Below are 22767 nucleotides of genomic sequence, written 5' to 3'. Positions count from 1 at the left end.
TACCAACATTCACTCATGTGCTGAAACCAGAACCTTAGAACTGAACTGGTTGCTGTCACTTCCTAACATGTCCAATTTAACATCAGGTCCTCAGAGTTCTATTTTCAAAATAAACTCGGATTCTTTGCAGTTTCCTCCATTTCCACCACTGCAAACGAATCAAGACCACCATCTTTCACCTAGACTACTTCAGCCCCCCCCCAAATATAGCTGGTCTCTCCTCTTCCATTCCCTTCTGCACAACATATTTAGAATGCTAAAATACGTATTTGAGACATTGATATCAAACTTTGAAATATTCAAATACTACCCACCCACTTACAATAAAATCCAAGACTTCTGCAAGACTCCCAATGTCCTGGCTCCTACCTTTCTTCCCAACTGCCCGTGTGGTTCACTAAGATCAAGATTCAATGGCTTTTTTCTCAGTTGTTTAAATCAGCTAAGTAGCTTTCTTGGTTCTCACATTTGTGTTTCAGAGTAACTTCACTCCTACCCATCTTACATTTTGGAATATCACACAAGAGCTCATTTGAGTTTTGCTGATTACAAAATACTTCATCAAGTAATCTCAAATCACATGCGTGTGTCTCTCACACAAAGAATACTGTAAGCATGTTAGGGGCAGAAACTAGATCTTGGTCCAGTTTGTAATATCAACATTCCTTCAACCTGGCACAGAAGAACACTCGACAAATGTTTGTTGAATAAAACTTTGTTGGTCACAGACCATCTTAAATCACTAGGAATTGCCCTACGTGTTGAAGAATTCTAGGAACAGTCAAGAGGACGGGTAAAGGATTTTTAACTGACCCTTTCGCATTTGGAGATGTGTTTCCTAGGGGAAAAAATTAAAAACAAATTCCTTGAGGATAAAATCCTAATGGTACTTGACAAACAACTAGAATAGACTAAATTGAGTGCTAGCTCTAGATAAAAGAAAGACAGAAGACACTATGTCAGTCACCTTCATCAGAGAAACTCGCACTTAACCTGTGTTATCCCAAACCCCCACACATTTATTTTCTTCTCTGCCTTTCCTTGGTTTTCTTTGCATAGTCTTCTTGTCTTTCATAAAGGGGTCACTCAACATGCTGCACATTTGGGCTATGCATATGCATGATGGGGTCTACAGGGCTAGGAAACAAAAAGTGAGGGCAAAGGGTGGTGCTCAGACAGCATCCACTGCACTATATGAAACCACTCTCCCCGCCTTTTTTTTTCTCTTTTCTTTTCTTTTTTTTTTTTTTTTTTGATTGGGGAGCTTTTCTTACAGTGGGAAAAAGGTTACAGTGGTTCCCACCAGTCACACAGGAGGCCTGTGACCTACCCTAGGTAGGCAGGGGGCAGAGAGAACCCCAGGGCCCACAATGCTATGAAAACTGGCCCATGTAATAAGCAACCTTTGTTGATCACAGGTTCTGAGGACATTTGCTATTTGATAACCAGCAGATAAGGCTGATTTGTTGTTTAAGCCTACCAAGCTAGGAGGTTACTTAAACACACATTTTCTCCCCAGCATTTCCTGAATTGTCCCCACCTGTTGTCTTCTTGCTGCTACATAGTTGAGTTTCACCATTTCTTTGCCAAATTCTTTAAAGCGATTTGCAAGGTCTTGTTCATTTGTAGCATTTTTGACAGCTTCCAAGGCCTCTTCCACCTGAGGTAATAAGGAACATTTATCAATGGATAGAATTTAAATATTAAACATGTTAGAAATGGTCATTTGTTAAAAAAAAATATGCCTAGGGATTCACATTTAAATAAAATAGAAGTACCACTAATAAGTACTTATAATCAGAATATTTCTTCACAACACACAGGATATTTTGTACCCAAAAAGATAATGCCTGAACTCTTGAAGCATTAGAACTATATCAATTGTCGTTTATTGGGTTAGGATTCTGATGAGGAATACAGACTAATAATTTCACATAGACACAAGAAAATCGATGGAAGAAAAAAACATGGAATTTGAAAACACATTCTAGAAATCTTCAGGAGGAAGTGCTTCACCAACGAAAACTGAAGGAATTCCCTGAAGCGTGAGTGCGCTTGAATCTGCAACCACAGTTCTTGGCAACATCTCTGCAGCCACAGCTGAACGGCCTGTAACTGTGAACTGAGTTCACACCCTGCCATCCACTGGAAAGAGGAGCTGTACACCCCGTGGAGAAGCAAGTGAATCTGAAGCTTCGTTGCCACTGAAGGTGGTGTCAGCGGGGGTAGAATGCAGGTGAGCAGAATGAGAGCAGGCATGCCTCCCTAATGATGTGCCCTGCTTCCAATTCTTGCCAACTGGATCATGCAACTTTTGCAGAGAGGTCTTAGACTTGAATTAGGAATTTCACTAAGAACTCCTTTACAGATGATTTGAGGATTTGGTGGGTGCCTGAGTGGCTCCGATTTCGGCTCAGGTCATGATCTCACTGTTAGTGGGTTCAAGCCCTGCGTCGGCTCTATGCTGAGAGCTCAGAGCCTGGAGCCTGCTTCAGATTCTGTGTCTCCCTCTCTGCCCCTCCCCCAGTCACATTAGGTCTCTCTCAAAAATAAAAAACATTAAAAAAAATAAAATAAATGACTTGAGGATTTGGGTGGTACTAAAGTCATTCTCCAGAATGACTTTAATGTTTTTATTTATTTTTGAGAGCACACACATGCGGGAGAGTGGAGAGCACACACATGCGGGAGAGTGGAGAGAGGGAGACAGAGGATCTGAAGCAGGCTCTGCACTGACAACAAGAGAGCCTGATGTGGGGCTCGAACTCATGAACCAGGAGATCATGACCCAGCAGAAGCTGGCACTTCACCAACTGAGCCACCCAGGTGCCCCCTCCAGAATGACTTTACTACAGTGTGAAGATTTCCACAACTGGTAACATTAAACACCTGTGGTCTCAATTTAAATTAAAACTAAAATTGAGATATGAAGTAATCCATGACATCATCATCAGTCAACTTGCTATTTTGTCAGTGGAAATAACCAAGAACAAAATTCTGAGTAAGGCACAAAACAGGTATGTGTTTGCTCAATCAAAAGTTCTTCTATACAAAAAGGGACCCTAGTAGACAGACTTCTGCTAATGATATCTTCTAATAGAAGCAACAGAAAAAGAGCAGGCAGCTCAGTCATGTGAAGTGAAGAAAATGCAGGGCCTACTGAAGAATTCTGATTAGCTCTTTGTATTTGAAGCAAGCCAAAGGGAACATACAGGGAGTTCATCGTTTGACAATGCGGAAATACAAAGGACCACTAAAACAGCTAGAAAAAGCCAGAGATTAACACAGTTCTGAGCTACAGAGATCTACATTTGTTTAAGCCTGACACAATCACAAAGATACCTAATTCAATATCCTTATCAAGTTTCACTGAGTGGAGGAAGAGAATCGTGTATATAAACCAATGATAATGGAGATCATCAACCTTTTTCTCTGTAGACATGCCATTCAATTTACTAAATAGGCTAACCCATTTTTATTAAGAGTTGTAGCAAGCCAGGGAAGTTATTGAGAACGCTGGTAACCTAGACTCCACATAAAATTAAGTTTCCATTCACATCTCCTATGGAAATTCTGAATCTTCTCTTAACTGTAAAAAATATAAAATAATTTGACTTCTCAATGTTAGTCTTGTTCAATTCCTATCCAGGCTCTAATAATACTCAAGGAAAAACAGTAAGAATCATTGAAAAAAAAGGACTGTTGTGTGTAAAGATACTTTTTTAGGGACTCAAATCAAGTTACATTTTATGGTATGGAATAGGCCAGATAAAGCATTTTCATAGTTTAATTAGAATCTTATACCTCAAACCTTTAAAACAACAAATCAGTGATGTCTCACTTTCTAATAGATTTGTAATTATCTTAACACGGCTATCAACACCATCATGGAGAGGACAGTTCTTGGCAGTTAATTTGTTCCTGCTGCTTATTTGAGCTGTAAATCTTTCCGGAGGACATAAAAACTGGTTCCAGCAAAGAGCAAAATAATTATCTCAGAAGGAGCTAAATCTTGGATTTGTTTTCTAATACATATATAAAACAGGCTTCTTACTGAATATTAATCAGACCAATTGGGAGTACCTGTTTTGTTGCTTTATACCTTACATTTTCTTATTGGCTGTATCTGAAGAATCCAGATGCTGGTTTGAATTTATGTTTCTAATTTAGTGAAGTTCTTTTAAAAAGAAACACCAATGATGGGGTCTCTGTGTAAAGGTAGACTTAGCCATACTTAGAGTTTTAATCTACAAGGATCTCCAAAGGTCAAGTAATGCAAATTTCTCGTGTAGAAACATGGGTTCAGAATCAGTCCAAGGTCTGGAAGAAATGGGACCATAGCAGAGAGTGGTGGGAGCAGACAAATGGTGGGGGGGATGCTGAAGGGACAAGAAGGAAAAGGGGGGAAATAAAGGGCAGTGACCAGACACTTCTTCTGAGAAGTCAAAATTAATAGAATAACCAAATTGGTCCTGTTTTTGTTTTTTTTTAAACAGAGCCAATGATATTTTCTTTCTGGGTGTCTGGATTAAAGGAAATTACAGGGATATAAGCCAAACACTTTAAAAGGCAGTTCTTATACAGAATACTCAGGACACTTTCTCCAAAAACTTTCTCAGAGCACTTAGATGGCACAATTGGTTAAAGCATCCAACTCTTGATGTCAGCTCAGGTCATGATCTCACCGTTCATGAGTTCAAGCCCTGCTGACAGCATTGAACCTGATTGGGATTCTGGCTCTCTGCTCCTACCCAATGCTCTCTCTCAAAATAAATAAACAAACAACTTAAAAAAAAGGAAAACCTCCCTAGGTCCCACGTTGTTAGATATGAGTCAATATGTGTGAGGAAGGCTGTGGGTCAGACCGTTCTGTGTTTGAACCCCAGCTCTGTCACTTGTTTGCATTATGATCCAGGCAAGCCACTTAACCTTTCAGACCCTCAATGTCATTTAATAAAATGAAGGTAATAATGTTTACATATTACACAAAGTTATTGTGAGAATTATAGAAGAAATGAAGGTTTTTGTAAATGAAAAATGAAAAAATGAAGATGGCTAAGCTCAATTAGAAAATAAATAGGGGCGCCTGGGTGGCGCAGTCGGTTAAGCGTCCGACTTCAGCCAGGTCACGATCTCACGGTCCGTGAGTTCGAGCCCCGCGTCAGGCTCTGGGCTGATGGCTCAGAGCCTGGAGCCTGTTTCCGATTCTGTGTCTCCCTCTCTCTCTGCCCCTCCCCCGTTCATGCTCTGTCTCTCTCTGTCCCAAAAATAAATTTAAAATGTTGAAAAAAAAAATTAAAAAAAAAAAAAAAAGAAAATAAATATAAGTGGGCTAAATACTGTAATTATGATAAAAACTCTCAGATGGAACTTTTGAGAGACCGACAGAGAATCCCAAGCAGGCTCCACACTGTTACCGCAGAACCCAATGTGGAGTTTGAACTCACAAATCTTGAGATCATGCCCTGAGCCGAAATCAATAGTTAGATGTTTAACCAGCTGAACCACCCAGATGCCCCAACAGATGGAACGTCTAAAACCAGACCCCATAAGAGGCTATCAACAAGAGATAATTTAAACAGTAAGATAAAAAAGATGAAGATAAAACCTCTCATGCTAATGAATTTTAATTGTATCTGCAATAAATTCTAAATATATAAAATGCCAATACGAATACAAAAAGAAACAGAGAACTTGAATAGATCAAAGTATATGACAGAAATGGAACAAAGACTTCTTCTCTACTCTTTTCTCCAACTAGGTATTCTGTATATGTAGGAAAGCAAAGAAAGAAATGCAAAATAGCAAACACTTAGAATAACTGGCAAGAATTAGTAGCTCCTTAAACAGAGACACTGACCTGTCACTTAGCGTCTAGCTAAGTATCGGAGTATCTGTTAAGGAAAGCATCTAATGAAGATGTTTTCCCAAATAATTTCCAAGAGGCAAGGCGCTTGGAACATCTGCAGACCAGGCACTGGGGAGAGTGGAAGCCTCACAGTGAAGGCCTGCCAGTGAGGGCTCTAAGCAGAGCAGAGCTCCTGGGGAGGTGTTATAAGGGGGAAGCTTGAGAGACGCGCCTGTCCGGAACTGGGAAGTCTTTTCCAATGAGCTGATAAAGGAAGCCTTTAGAGGCAGCAGCTGTAGCTTCCCTTCTTAAGAATGCCCTCGGAGTCCTGGATATCACAATCAACTGTTCTCCTCCCACAGCAGGCCTGGCTGTGAACACCAAAGTGAGAACTCTTTGCTCAACCAGGTACATCTGTCCTTAATATTGGCAGCTTGGGCAGGGTACAGCTGAAAAGCCTCAAAGAGCTAGAAAAGATATTAAAATTTTCTCCCTTGTTAGTGGATTTAGGTATTATTTTCGGAGCTTGTCACTTAAAACTCTTAAAATCTTGGTCTTTTCACAGAGATTGTTCAAAATAGCCCCTACCCCCATTCCTAAAGCAGGCCTGCCTTCCACAGACTACAGCTTTGTCAAATTGTTGGCAACCAGCTCTTTAAATCAGTCTCCCATTTTCCTGATTGGAACTTCATGTATTTACTTCATTATACGAAAAGTAGTCTGTGAATCCATGTAGTCATTCAATACTTATTAAGCAGCTCCTAGGAGTCAGGCAGATGTATAGGGATGGGGGTACTGAACTGAGGAGTCGATCCTTCGCCCCCCTGGACTGTGTCACCTGGCTCTCCCATCAAAATTTACCATCCATACCGGGGCCACAAATCAGGGTGTAAGGATCCTCAATCCTGTTGGGACAGACTAACCTCATTTCAGGATCCTCTTGTGGATATGGGGTTGATTGGATTTTAAGTGACCTGAACTAAACTATTTAATAAGTCTTATATAATTCTCTTATTAGGATATAGTTTTACAGCTAAATTAAAAATATTGTCTTGGGGGCACCTGGGTGGCCCAGTCGGTTAAGCATCTGATTCTGAGTTTCAGCTCAAGTCATGATCTCACTGTTCATGGGATAGAGCCCTGTGTCAGGTTCTGCCCTGACAGCACAGAGCCTGCTTGGAACTCTCTGCCTCTGTCTCTCTCTCTCTCTCTCTCTCTCTCTCTCTCTCTCTCTCTCTCTCTCAAAATAAATAAATAAACATTCAAAAATATATATTATCTTGGAAACAGTAGTTGGCTAAGTAAATAAATGAGTAGATGTAAGATTCCACATTCTATTACTTTACTTGTTTAATCATGTACTCTGGGGTGACTGCTGATACCGCAGCACCATCATATTTTACGTCTCTGCCTCCTAACTCTGGCTTTTTAAAAAAGATTTTAACGTTTATTTTTGAGAGACAGAGACAGAGTGCAAGTAGGGGAGGGACAGAGAGAGAGGGAGACATAGAATTCAAAGCAGACTCCAGGCTCCCAGCTGTCTGCACAGAGCCCTATGCGGGGCTTGAACCCACGAACATGAGATCATGACCTGAGCCAAAGTCGGACACTTAACCAACTGAGCCACCCAGGCGCTCCCTAAAGCTGGCCTTCTTGATTAAATATTTTCTTTCCTTCATAAGCTGCTCCTCCTGATTAAATTTTGTCTTCTTGTTAACAAGTGAAGAAAATGATTTCATCAGAAAGCAAGAATGCTTAAATGCTATTGTCATGTATTCTTAATGTGTCATGTTTTATAAAGCACAATAATACAGCTTATATTCCCAAAGTTATTTTCAGCTGGTGCAAGAAAAATGACACTAGCCAGTGCCACTGAGTACTTATGGGATGTACCAGCCACTCTTCTAAATGGCTTATATATACCTAATTTCGTCCCAGAAAACAGCTCTTTTCAGTTGATAGTTTTCCTATTTTTTACTTTATGCCGGAAATACTGAGGTCAGGGTGGTTACACTAGCTTCCCGAGAGGTCTCACAGCAAGTGAGTTGGGAGCCTGGATTTGAACCAAGGTAGTCTGCTCCAGAGTTCGTGCTTTTAACTCCCCAGCTCTACTGTCTCAGTTTCCCAGAAAGGATAGGTTTACGAAGTTGATGGAGTTTGGGTTTGGGTTGTACTGATCAGTTGATGATGAACACTCATTAAGAGCCTTGCTCCATCTGATCAGCCTCCAGGATCTAGTCATTCCACCTCTTTAATATCTTTAAAACCTACCTCCTTTTCACAACATGCACTGCCACTGCCTTCACCTGCCTTTCAGTCACTGGCCTGTATAGTTTCAATGATCTCTTCATCTGTCTCCTTGCTCGGATGCACCCCTTTTCTAATTCTTTCTCCACATTGCTACCAAAACTATTGATATAAATCACAAATCTGATTCTGAGGCTTAGAAGTACTCAGTGGCTCCCCATAACCCACACAGAGTCCAAATGAATCATCATGTTATCTGAGGCACTAAACAACTTGTATTGCCCCATCCAACTTTGTTAGTGCCTCTCCCCACCTTGTCCTGTATGCTCCAGCAAGACAGAATCAATTATATTATTGAGAACACCCCAAGTCCCTTCTCTTGTTCTCATGCCTTTGTTCCTTCCCTTGGTGTGTGAAGCTCTCTGTAGCTGAAGTCTGTTGTCTGACCTGAATCTATCTCCTTTCTAATGGCACAAGCACCCCATGAGCACACTAAGGGCAGATTTCCAGCAAGTTCCATTAGCTTGTGTGGCACCTTGGTGACCTCTCTGTCACCCAGTGAGGTAGGAATATCTGGATCTTGGCCCTGGTTCAGAGTGGCTGGGAGGGTCTCCGTGAAGTGCCCCATCCTAGTCTTTGGGGTAGCAGCTGCTCCTTATATCTGCTATTCCTATGTTCCTTAGAGCTCTCTTCCTGCTACCCAAACCCTTATAACTCTAGTCTGCTATTGGAGTTAACAGTTCTTCATATTAAGCTTCCCCCTGCTGAACTTACTGTGAAGTTTTAATCTCATCACTGAACAGAATGATATATCCCCAAGCTCTTCTAATGGGACCAACCTCTTCCCAGTCACCCTCAACCTTTAGGCTATAGTTTAGCTTGGGCTCCTGACTCCCACATACTCAATCTGGTCCAAGAAATTGGTTCCAGGAAAAGCAAATCACATTCAATTTAATAAGACCCAATCCTGAGACCTCCTTCTCCCAGCCACATCATCCTTTCTCATATTATCCTCAAATGACCAACACTATAATTTGGTTGAACTGATCCCATCTGTGACTTGGGGGATGGTGAGGGAAAGGAGTAAGCACTGACCAAATTAAAAACATCAACACATCCCATTCCCCCTCTAAATAATTTTTAGAGATAATCACCTAATTCATAAGCCAATAGAATTAACAAGACCACGAAACTTTTATTTGTGCTAAAAATAAAAGGGAGGAGAATTCACTCTTTCCTGCTATCTTTAGTCTAGAAGCATGTAATCTTGAGAATAGTTAGCAGCTATCTTGAGACTATGACAAAAGGGCCTACAGAGAAGAGTGCTCTTAGTGAAGGAAAGGAGATAAGAGCCTGGTTCTTATCACATTTTTGTGCCTTGGTCAAGCCTTGCCTGAAGCTAATTACCTCTGGACTTCTTACTTTAGTGAGCCAATATACTCCTTTTTTAATATACCAAGTTGAAAATGAACTTTTGGGACCTCATCAAAATAAAAAGCTTCTGCACAGCAAAGGAAACAATTAGCACAACTAAAAGGCAGCCGATGGAATGGGAGAAGATATTTGCAAATGACATATCAGATAAAGGGTTAGTATCCAAAATCTATAAAGAACTTACCAAACTCAACACACACACACACACACGCGCGCACACACACACACACACACACACACACACACTCACGCAATAATCCAGTGAAGAAATGGGAAGAAACAATGAATAGACACTTCTCTAAAGAAGATACCCAGATGGCACACACATGAAAAAATGCTCAACATCACTCATTAGGGAAATACAAATCAAAACCACAATCAGATACCACCTCACACCTGTCAATGTAGAATGGCTAACACTAACAACTCAGACAACAACAGATGTTGGCGAGGATGCGGAGAAAGAGGATCTCTTTTGCACTGCTGGTGGGAATGCAAACTGGTGCAGCCACTCTGGAAAACAGTATGGAGGTTCCTCAAAAAATTAAAAGTAGAACTACCCTACGACCCAGCAATTACACTATTAGGTGTTTATCCAAGGGATACAGGTGTGCTGTTTCGAAGGGGCACATGCACCCCCATGTTTATAGCAGCACTATCAACAATAGACAAAGTATGGAAAAAGCCCAAATGTCCATTGATGGATGAATGGATAAAGAACAGGTGGTATACATATACAATGGAGTATTATTCTCCAACAAAAAAGAAAGAAATTTTGCCATTTGCAACTATGTGGATGGAACTAGAGTGTATTATGCTAAGTGAAATTAGAGAAAGATAAATCTCATATGACTGAAGTCATATGAAGAATTGAAGATACAAAACAGATAAACTTAAGGGAAGGGAAGCAAAAATAATATAAAAACATGGAGGGGGACAAAACATAAGAGACTCAAATATAGAGAACAAACAGAGGGTTGTTGGAGGGGTTGTGGCAAGGGGAATGGGCTAAATGGGTAAGGGGCTTAAGGAATCTACTCCTGAATTCATTGCTGTACTATAGGCTAACTTGGATGTAAACTAAAAAAATAATTAATTAATTAAAAAATAAAATAAAATACCAAGTTGAGTTGAGTTTGTGTTACTTAAAGTGGAAAACATCCTAATTAGTATAACTTCATTGTAGGTGAGATCACAGCCATGTGCACATTTTCCTAATATGCAATGCTTTTTTTCTTAATGTCTTCCCTAGTAGCCTATGAAGTTTTGAAGCCAGGGGCTGAGACTTATTCACCTTTGAAGTTATCCGAGCACAGTGTCTTGTATACACTAGGCATCCAGTAAGTCCTTTTTGAAACGATAACTGAATACATAAATAAATTCCAAACAACCCAGCTGTGTGAAGTTAATGCCGCAATAGCTGTGACAGAAAAGATATGCTAAGAACCTGGGCAGTAATTTCCCTCTTTATAATCAGAAACAAGGCTATTTTATGTCAATTGACTGCTGTTCTTCAAACACAAGAGCCACATTAGAGCTGTAGGACTACACAGCCAACTACTGAGAAATAATCCGTTACTGAGGACACACAACACTATTTGATGCTTATGTCCCAAAAAGCAGAGGTAATATTAAAGTCACCCTGTCTCATCAATGTCCTGCAAACAGGAGGCAGCAGCATTAGAGCTAGCCCCTGGTTGCTACGAAGGCAATCTGACTTTCCTGAGAAATTGACTAAGGGGTTGTTGTTTTTCTGTTTTGCCATTCCACTTTCTAGAGAGGGATTCTGAGATGATCAAGAACATCATTATTCCAGGACTTAGCCTGAGGATAGAAAAAAGGGGGTTGTTTTCTCTGACACATACATGTCAAGATGAGTTTATGTGTGTGATGCCATCGCCAACGCTAAGCACTGACAATACGATCTGATTACATTAATTCAGAGTCTAGGGAAAATAAATATCCCTCTTCATGATCACCAATTGCAATGCAGGATTCCTTGAGAAGTCTGAAGTGCCACATATGAACCTAACACACTGACAATGTCAGCTGATTGCAGGATACATCAGACGTCTGGCTAGGGAATCACTCACCAGCAACTTCAACAATGAAGGTGATTATAATTCAGTATTTTTTAATGATGTCTGATGTGCAAATGATTACTTTAGCTTTTCTGAGGAACATTAGATTCCCACCTGGGTGATAACCCAGCTTTGAATTGTATGTCACCTACTATTCCATCACTATCATCCTGATTTTAAAGCAAACACAGCAGCAAAAACCTTTTGTAATCATGAGAATTCTGAATGTATGTTTAAAAAAAGCTCAACCTTAAAGCCCATACAAATACTTGCATAATAATACAAGTAGTTTAATATGGGCACAGGGGTATCTGTGTTATAGGAAAAGATAGGCTCTTTAGCAGTCATGTAAACATATGTTTCCAAACATAATTTTCAGGTAGCAGAATGCAAAATCGCACACCCTGCCAAATCACACAAACTCCACAGATATCCCAATTCTTGATTCATTTTTACAGAGTGAATTATATTTGCTCATTATTACTCAATTTTCTGATAATTATTTATTGGGGTGCAGGGCAGAGAATGAAAATGGGCATTTTAGGAGAATAAACTGACTATACTTCATCTACTTAGTGAATTATTGATGGAGAAACATGACTATAAGGTTCTGATCAAGCAACTCCCTCTATGTTCCTGTAAGTCATTCAGAAATGAGAAAAAATCATTGTCTGGAAAGAATAGCAGTAAAAATTTGGCATATGGCCTAAGAGATAAAAAGGAAGATATTATGCATAATGCTTAAAGGTAAAAAGGTTACCATGGCAGGAACCTACAGACCCACCATAGGGTATTACTCTATCATCTCAACCAAAAGAAAATGGAGTCACTACTTTTTTTTAATTAATTTATTTTTTAAGTTTTTATTTACTTACTTTGAGAAAGAGAGAAAGCACAAGTGGAGGAGGGGCAGAGAGATTGAATCCAAAGCTGAGAGGTCACGACCTGAGCCGAAATCAAGAGTCAGATGCTCAGTTGGACTGAACCACCCAGGCGCACCTGGAGTCACTACTTTATGGCAAAGCACTTGTCACTCCTTTTTGTTACCTCGGTATTATCACCCGTGCGGTAAGGAAACTCATTTTTTATATGGAAAAAGCTTTGAGAAAGGTGTAGATGACCATTTCTAACCTGCTCCATTCAAACATATAAAGATGTTTACTTCATCTGAGTTAAAAACAAATACATACATAGATGCTTGCAGACAACACTTGTTTGTGAATGAGAGAATGTGCTTCTACGAAAAAGAACAAAAAGCTAAAGTAGAAGTATACAACAGGGTCATGTGGGATGGATTGTTGACATATTGTGGGTTTTTGCGGGGAGGCAACAGCCGCCTGATTTGAAAGCCTGACTGACTTGAACCCGGAGCGTGAGACCCGCCACCACCTGCGTCTGGGAAGCCCTCGCCTTGCACTTCCTTCCTTGCTCCACAAGAGAGCAATGTTCCACCACGGCTACCCTCTACAGAGGCGGTGCTCTCCGGAGAACAAAGGTGTTATTTAGTCTGCAATCACTTTTAATTTTACTACTGACAGTCTGACAGGACTACTTAATATTGCTGGGTTGACCTTTCCGTGGTTTTGTGCTAAACCCGTTTTTTTTCCCCCTACTTCCCTTCATCTGCTGTGTTGGGAAGAGAATACAATTGACTCCACAAGACAACAGACTGTGGTGATATTATCAGTAGACAGCACTGGTCAAAACAAGTGGGTGGAGAGGCAGGATTACAGGCAGGAACCAGTGCTGTATGTCCCACCTCAACTTGGAGGACGGACACCCTCTGCATGTGGGCAGCTTGGGGAGAAGATTCAGCCTGTCATCACAGGAATGGCTGAACAGGGCCTTCAGAGGCGCAGAAAAAGAACATATGGGATGTCAAGTTAATTTCTTGAGGTTGGGTCCTATTCTCTCCCTGGGAAAGGGAGATTGTCTATCTAAGGGAAGATCTTTCTTAAAATGTTGCATTTGAAGATTCAGCAGGCTGCAAGAGAAAGATGAAACTTTTCTCCCACACACTTGAGAACAAAGTTACTTGTTGCCTAAAATGTGAATAAAGCGAGAAGCTTACTTTGCACCAAACTTTGTGATAAATGCTTCCTAGGAATTTGACCCTTTTTAAACTCCCTACAACTCTGTGGGCTATACTACCACTAGCCCCATATTAACAGATGCAGCGTCTGATACATAAGGAGGTTATACGGTAGATTACAACACAGTTGGCAAGTGGACAGCAAACCAAAATTAATCTTATTCCAGTAGCCAAATGGTGAATCATAATGTTGTACTGGCTGTTGATATCCTCTGAACTAGGTAAAGTCTCTCCTCATACTGCTCACCTCATCTAATCTGCAAGAGCCTTTCTTGGCTTTTACAGGCCCATTCTCAGAAAAATCTGAGAGGAAACTCCCAAGCAGGCTCAGCTTTGTGCCCTTGGGTCTTCAGATCTGTGCACCCTTATAGAAACAGAGAACAGCTGTATCTTTGCTTTGTGGTTAATGATCATGGAACTCATACTGGAGATGTTGGAATTTGAGACCTTTTATAATACCATAGAGTTGATACATAACCTGGAGTCTTGACTCTTTTTTTGGGGTCAGCTCAGGTAAGATGTGACTCAAGACTTTTTGACAGACAACCACTTGTTTTAGAAATTTCTTGATGAATCCCTCTACAGAACAAATCTGAGACAGAAAGTAAGGTGAGAGTGGGCTCTCATGATTCATTTCCTTATCTCACCTGCCCCTACTTTTCATTTCACTGACAGAGAAAATAAAAACCTCAAGGGTTGGATAATAGGGAAAATGATAAGCCAGGAATGGCCATAGGTAGGGGAACTAAACCAGCAATAGGTTGACTCCCAAAAAATGAAAAGCCCATGGTTCACATCTTACCATCTAAGGACCCTGATGTCAGTCCAAGGTTGGTGCTAATTGTCCAGAAGTGAAATTAACTGAGGCGTGGGATAAAAACTCTCTAGGCAGAAGCCATACTCCTAAGGAGTTGAATTATGTTATCTGAGTTCAGAGGACTGAACTACCCTGGTTGCAGACAGATGGAAGTCAGCCTAGAGAAAGGCCTAGCTGTCAAGGACTGGAAAGGCTTGCCTTAACCCTGGTCTAGTAAAATTTGTGACTAGGGCAGGGCTCCACTTCCATTAGGAAACAAAAGAGTTGAAGAGAATGAAGGAAATGTGACAAGCAAGGCACTTATAATGAGAGTCTATGGGTTAGTGCGGCATGGAAATGCCCACCCAATCCACCCAGGTATGTTAGATGCCAGACTTGGTGCAACAAGATTGACTTTAACAATGAGATGTGTACATGAGGCTCTTTATTGCCAGACTATGGAAGTGCAAGGATGGAGCAGGTAACAAAATAGAATTCAACACACAATCCATATTAGGGTGGGCATCGGTGGTCATTTGGCCAGCTAACCAGAAGAACTGACCTACTCTGAATTACCACACGGACCGCACTATTCTGAATCGCAAGATAGGGCCAAGGCAGGTACACCGTCCTCAGCCTCTGGGGCCTAAAAGAATATACTGTTTTGAATTCCAGGAAGTAAGAGGAGAGTCCAAACCCAAGTGAACCTTCCATAACTTTTCTTGTATATTATTAAATGTAATTTTAGTATTAGAAAGATTTGGGGGTAGGGACAATTGGGTGGCTAAGTCATTAAATGTCCAACTCTTGATTTCGGCTGAGGTCATGATCTCACGGTTCACAAGTTTGAGCCCTATGTCAGACTCTGCACTGTGTCAGCATGGAGTCTGCCTAGAAGTCTCTCTCCCTCTCTCTCTGCCCCTACCTCACATGCAAGTGTGCTCGCTCTCTCTCTCTCTCTCTCTCTCTCAAAATAAATACATTAAAAAATAGAAAAACTTGGAGGTATACCACTTGGGTAAGTGATCTGGTGAGTAGTGAAACATCTTTGGTACAGTTCTGAGCTCTAATATACATAGTCAATATTACCACGCCCCTAAAGCAAGTTTCACTAAGTTCCACATACGTACAATTTTCAGGTGAGATAAAAGTCTCATGACATCCGCCATGTCCGCCAGGATGAGTAAGCGCGTCACAGCTGAGAGCAAAGCCCTCGCCGCCCTCACCATGGTGCCACGCTTCACTGATGAGCACGGGTCATCAGCAAACTCCGAAGAGGCGATGCGCATTGTCTCACCTGAAAGACAGAGATGGAGAGCTGTGTGGGTAGAGGGCAAGCTCAGAGGCTGGCAATCATAAAGATCCATGGATGGATGATTATTCTTCTTATCGCAAAACCACCATGAACAGGAGGTATTCCTGCCACTCTCCATCACAACCCACCTTGAAGTTCAATGCATCAGTGCACATTGGACAGAGGCTGTGGACTAAATAAGGTGTTCGTTTCACACAGAAGTGTGAAATTATGCTTTAAACATCAATAAGGAATATATTCAATTCAATGTGTCTAATAGTTGAGATGAATTTGCCCTGACCTTAATCAGTCTCACATTTCATTTCCCTTGGAGCCAATGGTATTTACTAGGCAGCTAGTTGAGCTCACTGACAGTTGAGGTGCAAAGTTAACTGCTCCACAGAGGAATGAAACTAAAACCTTGGCCTCATTAACACTGTACTCTTAATTGTGCTAATCAGAGAATAACAGACTACAGAGATACCCAAATATAGTCTTTTAATACCCTGCTAAGAAGCTATTCTCTAATTTAGAGAGCATTTATAAGAGAATTGAACCAATCCAACAAATGCTGATTAAGCCTGTACTATGTCAGATATTATTAAGCTCTGGAATTACAGAAGTGACTGAGGACACCCTGATCTCTAGGAGTTTCCCATCTAATAAGGAAACATGATGTAAATACATACTCATAATATCTGTGATTACATACCACCACAGGCTTATGATCAAGACCATAGGCAAAGAAGGGGAAGTGATTGATGTATTTAGCGTGAGGCAGGGAGAAGCTGTCAACATTGATGGGCTCTGAAGAACTAAGAAGTGCTCACCAGAAAGACAGTGGTGGGAACAGCACCCTCAGAAGCATAAATGCCGTGTGAGGCTCTGAAACCTGGAGCAGGATGCTGAGTGTGAGGAACCACAGTCATGTGGGAGGCACGGGGACGAACGGGTACAGAGAATAGAGGTGGCAGTTCTTGGAAAGCCATGAACGAGATCTGAACTGTGTCCTCAGCAGGGATGCAAGTGACATTAATAGATTTTTATTTTGGCTACATCACATGAAATAAAGTGCAGGGGACAAGTTTAGGGCAGAGACACTAGTTATTAGGGCAAGTGCATGACTGTTGGAAAGCAGCAGTAATGAGGTCCTGGGCCAGGGAAATAGAAATGGGATACAGCGAGGAAGGGATACAGAGAGGATATTAATGAGATCTGTGTTCAAGCATGACCAGATATGGGGACTGATCAGATGTGGAGACCAGGAGGAAGGCAAGTGTTTGGTGAATACTGAATATTTGTACAAAGGGATGCAGGAGTAGCAAACAGAGGGGTCACTGACGAGGATGAGATAGGTTCCCTGTCAGTGGACTGGATATCACCCGGGGTAAAGAGGCCTGGGAAGCAGAATCATGAGGCTTCACATAGCAAAGCATACACAGGGGCAATACAAGCTTCTTCAATAAACTTGAAAAAGAGAGTTAATATGACCAATTATTTAATTTAGGGTAAAAAAATCATTCAATATTTATTATACAAATGATTACTTCTGATCTATTAATCCAAACCTAGTCAATTATATCACTGAAAGACTCTGTGTCCTGTAATGTATCCTCAGACACAAGAGAAAACAAAACAAAACAAACCACCCCTTTCCATTTCACAAGCAGATCAGAATAGAATGTAATTCGCTCAATGTTACAGTTATTCAAACCCTCAGAGGGATACTTTTCATGCTTGGGAAACGAAGTCATGTCAGGAAATATATCGCATTGTTAGATTTTTAAAAGAGACTACTGTCTACAATAAGCCTAGTCTCAATGCCGATACACAAACAAATAGCTTGATTAACAGCACGGGAGACATGTAAAAATTCATTACCATATTGGCACAAAGGTGAATTTTTAAGGTCTGACTCTTCAGGACTAAATATACTTTAAGGTAGAGGCTGGCAACTAGGAGATACATTTTAATTCAGGTGTCCCACCCTTGCTACAGGATTGCATAAATCTCCTCACTCCCTGAACCACCCCCCTCAAAAAAAAAAAAAAAAGACTCACTGGCAGATATCTGTGTTGTGGGAGAAGACTATCTCATTCTCACTCTGCATAGTGCAGCTGGAAAGAACATCCACAGTGGTAGCAAATCTAATGAAATATTGAGAAGGTCACCACATCTAAAGATGGACAAATTTGTGTATGGTATCACGGGTGCAGTAGCTGATGTTGGAATGAATCTACTTATTCAAGGAAAGGGGAGATTTATTCTGCATATGAACCTATAGTAAGTAACATGGTTGAACCCAAATTCTGCAAGCGAAATTGGTATATGAGCCACAATAACAGTAGGCCACTCAGGTAGGGCTACTCTCTATACCAAGGGCCCTCGGAGGTGAGCCCAGCTGCACCCATCAGCATGAGGAGGAACCCTATCTAATCAACCTAATATTCAAGTACAGGTTTCTATATAAAGTGTCAGTATAATGGCACTTAATCCAGATACTGGCCATTCAGTCAGCAATACTGCTTCAAAGCTGAGCAACACGTAGCAATATAGAGCTCTCACATGGAGCTAATCAAGTTGTGGCCCCCAGCAGACACCCCAGGAAGGATCTCTGGAGATGTCCATGAGAGACTAGAGAAGGGAAGGGGAAGAGAGATTGAGAGGAGAGAGACCCACATTAGTTAATGTGACTCTGCAAGTGGAAACCTCATGCTAAATTCTGACATTATTCTAAGATAAATAGAAGATGATTTGATTCAAGTTACAAGTAAAAACTCATTTTAAACAGGTATAAATGATTTTATGTTGTTAAAGATTTTAAAGGAAAGACAATCTGAAGTCAACTATGACTTTAATGCATTTTATTTCCCTGTAGTTTTAAGATTACTGAATTAAAATGGAAATCTATATTAAGCAATGATAAGTGAGTTTATCAGGATAAAATCTGTTATTTTCCCAGGGAACCGCCTTTTCTAGAGGACTAAAATATTTAGCTAAGAAACAGCATGCATGTGTAGAAGAGAGAAGGGATCAATGAAGAGAGGATAATAGATCTGCCTTTTTAAAAATATATATACCATTTTATTCAATCTCAGTTACTTGATATGGACCTAAGCTCACAAAAAATTTTCTCTAGTAAAGCCTTTGATCTCCTCAAGCCACTACCACCTGCTAGAGAGAAGAAAAATTAACATCTCCAAATAAGTGACCAAAGGGAATAACAACATGTACAGAGAGCTTCTATATAAAGGCTTATTATGTAAGTATTGTTCTAAAAACCATACATATATTAACTCATAGATTAAAGGAGAAGTAACCTTTAAAATCACAAAGACCTAGGATCACACTCTAATGCCACAGCAACCATTACCAAAAATGAGAGCTTGGCGATTATTCAACCTTTGTGTTTGAGTCCCCTCAACTACAAAACAGGGGCAGAAATAATGAGAGCTTCCTTGTGGACCTGTCATTATGGTTAAAGGTTACAGGTGATACAGTCAAAGCACCCAGCACAAGTCTTTACTCATAATGGGGGCTCACTCATTATTGTCATTAATATCACTGCTCCCACTATCACTGTGATCCTCCCCCCTACAAGAATAGCTCATGAACTCCTTGTTAAAGGTTTGGAAGTGCATATTTTGGTCGATTCCATTACTGTGCACACAATAATTTAGAAGCATCTGCCCAATAAAAATATTTATTGTTTTAAGGCAGAAAATAACTCCCCTCCCAAATGTTTCCAGTACTTGGCTTTCACACTGATGCTTGTTCTGGTTCTTATGTTACCCCAGAGGCCCCGGGATGGATGGATAATCATGCATAAGCTTGAAATAATATCTACTCAAATGTGGAATGATGCAGGATGATAATAATAAATAGAAGAGGTGGATAACATACAGAGGACAGAGTCTCAGGAGTAGAAAAGTCATTTTGGAAGCAGATTATGAACCAAAATAGCATGAAATACCATGTGGTGCATCCTTTGAAGGCAGAGCCTGCATGTAACAAAAGCTCTCTTTAAATACTTGACAGATGAACTACTGGAAAACTGTGAGAAGTGAGGGAAAAGGGTATGGTGAAAAGCTAGATTCAGAGAGTGTTGAGCTGTCTTCCAGAAAGTTCTCTATCCAATATGTCTAACCAACAGTTATCATATGTAATATCTGCAACTGTATATTCTCCTTTGTCTAGTTATATAAATTCTCCTTTAATTACATAGATTTTTTTGCCTAATTACATAAAGTATAGGGCACATATTGATGGTTCATGTTCTTGATATTTTCCCATTGTAGACTTCCTAGAGAAGATGAGAAATAAAGAGCAAAGTTTCCAACCCTCTTAGCTATAATTTGTTCCCTTTTCATAATAACCTATGGCTGCCTCAGAACCTTTTTCACACATATTTTCCTCGAGGTACAAACCTTAGAAAATCCTGAGAAATGAATCCTCTGCAGCAATGTAGAAAATGCAATGCATTTTTACACAAGAAAGATTAGTGAAGTCTAATACCTGACCACTGCTTCACACACTCTTGTCTGGTTCTGCTCCCCAAACTACACATCTTCTTTGAGCCACACACTCACAGAGACAGTGAAAGAACAGACACAACAGAATTTTAAAATAATAATTGAGTAGACACTGCACATCATCTGAATGTTTTATCATTTTGATTATGTTGTAGAATCTGTAAAGCAATGTAGTGTTTAAAAACCATTTACTGCTATGGTTAGCTCATTTTCAAAGCATGGTGGGAAATACGTATCTTCACTGGAGATAAAGCAAATGAAATGTTAAATGAAGGGTCAATGTAGGGAGCATCTCTCTATTGGCTAAATGGGATGCTGCCCAATTGATGAATTGCTTAGTAAAGCCTATTAGATCTTCTAGTTAAGAAAAAAACAAAACCAGGAATGGCCAATGTAAACATGGAACACCATGGAAGTTACAGTATTACCAGACAAGATTTTGACACATTACATTATGTCTCTTGGCTCCTTTTTCGAAGACAAAGGTGAGCACTCCCTTGATAGGAATTATCCAGAGTTGGCTGGTGTACAGTTGAACTAAATGCATAAGTAAATACTGAAAAATATTCCTCTCTGGGCTTATTTCAGCAGCAAGTATATGGTGCCCACAAGGTGACTCAGGATTCCTTCCATTTTAAGAATCTATCAGGTTGTGTCTATTCAGACTTAATATTTTAACATGTGCTGTCTTGTCTTTTCCCTAGTAAGAACAGTCTTTTATTTAGAGCTCATGGTGTGCCAAGTTCTGTTTGAAGAGTTTTATTTGTTAAAATTCAATTACTACTCAAGAGAACCTGATGAAGTAAATACTTGCACTGTCATCATTTGTACCTGAGGAAATTGAAGAAAGAAAAGGAAGATTACTTGCCTAAGGTCAAACAGCTGGCAAGTGGGAGAGCCACCATTGACAATCAGTCTGGCTCTAGGATCTGTGCTATTAACAACTATAATTTAGAAATAACTTTAAGAATCTACTTACTGCATTAAAATTATGTATTTTCATAATTCCATTTGGATGTGTATTATGAGTTGGAGATGAGTACACTATTTCCCTCTATCAAAGAACTATTTTATTCAGTTAGCAGAGTATTATGAAGAAGGAAGGAAGGAAGGAAGGAAGGAAGGAAGGAAGGTTGGAGGGAAGAACTAAATAAAGGCATTTCTCCAATTATTTCCAGGCTCCAATATTCCCTATTGTCTCTTATCAGAGCTGAATTATGGCTGCCTATGCTGCATACATTTGAGTCCTCAACCCTTTCCCAAGACTGTAAATCTGGTCAGGGTACAAATAATTGTAGCATATTGATTTCTTTATTCCTAGCACCTAACATATATTTTATACTGTACAGTGACTCAATGAATGTTGGGAAGAGCAAAGGAAGGCCTGTCTGGCACTTTATGTTTTAAAAAAGATCCAACTGCTGCTAAGGCAAGAAGAGAGGACAAAATCCTGAATGCTATGCACTTATCAGTGACATAATAGGAATATTTTCTTCCATTTGTTTTAAGTTGATCTTGTGAGTTCAGTCAGCAGCAGAGAAGCTGTAAAGTCTAAGAAAGGAAGGTGACTAGAAAAGTAGCCTCTCCTTTGTTTTGTTCTCATAAGCATTTGCTACCAAGAGGGGAAAAGTCTTAAAATTTTTTGGAAACAATCAAGAACTTGAGACAGCAAGGTGTGCATTTCACCCCAGGCTGGTTATGACTAAAATCCATGATTGGGAGGAAAGGTCGACAATCAGAATTTTTCTCTGAGGCTCAGGGAGGATGAAATTATGTATTTTCTCAAGCAAAATCTGCATTAAAAGAAGCTACCTCCTGCAGATCCTGTCACTTCTATCCCTGAGCATCTACAGCATTGCTGGCACAGTTCATGTCCTTCTGTTACCAAAACAAACTAATCTTTGGCCTAAATATGCAAACAAAGCCTTATATGCATAATACATATTATATATATTAATCATGTATAATTATAATTATATGGCATATTAATAATATATAACTAATTACAATGTTAAATACAATGTATGTTATATAATTATTATAGATGTAATGTATATTAGTGCACAATTATATTAAACAATTAAAATAATTAACATAGTAATGTTTAATAAATAATATTTATGTATATAAAGAGGAGGTATCATGCAAACTACATCAAAGCCATTTAGTTAGGGGTGCCTGTGTGGCTCAGTCAGTTAAGCGTCTGACCTCAGTTCAGGTCATGATCTCACCGTCCGTGAGTTTGAGCCCCACTTCAGGCTCTGTGTTGACGGTTCAGAGTCTGGAGCCTGCTTCAGATTCTGGGTCTCCCTCTCTCTCTGCCTCTCCCCTGCTCGTGCTCTGGCTGTCTCTCTCTCAAAAATAAACATTAAAAAAATTTTTTTAAACATGTAATTATTATAAAATAAGGATTTTGCTTTTCCCTTTGTCATCCTACCAAGGG

General features: G+C 40.1%; 1 protein-coding gene across 5 annotated transcripts in view; it reads right to left on the bottom strand.

The window, feature by feature from the left end:
- Positions 1 to 22767, bottom strand: part of CTNNA2 (catenin alpha 2) — a 1116199-nt gene that overhangs the window by 753102 nt on the left and 340330 nt on the right. For all 5 annotated transcript variants that reach the window (XM_047854186.1, XM_047854187.1, XM_047854188.1 and 2 more), the window contains exons 4-5: positions 15629 to 15795; positions 1541 to 1660 (exon numbers count right to left, since the gene is read on the bottom strand). In XM_047854186.1, the coding sequence (XP_047710142.1) occupies positions 1541 to 1660; positions 15629 to 15795 (287 nt within the window). The remainder of the gene's footprint in view (positions 1 to 1540; positions 1661 to 15628; positions 15796 to 22767) is intronic.

This window comes from Prionailurus viverrinus, chromosome A3 (assembly GCF_022837055.1).
Source record: "Prionailurus viverrinus isolate Anna chromosome A3, UM_Priviv_1.0, whole genome shotgun sequence".
Taxonomy (NCBI): domain Eukaryota; kingdom Metazoa; phylum Chordata; class Mammalia; order Carnivora; family Felidae; genus Prionailurus; species Prionailurus viverrinus.
The sequence above is the reverse complement of the archived record's forward strand: the minus strand, read 5'-3'. Positions and strand labels throughout refer to the sequence as shown.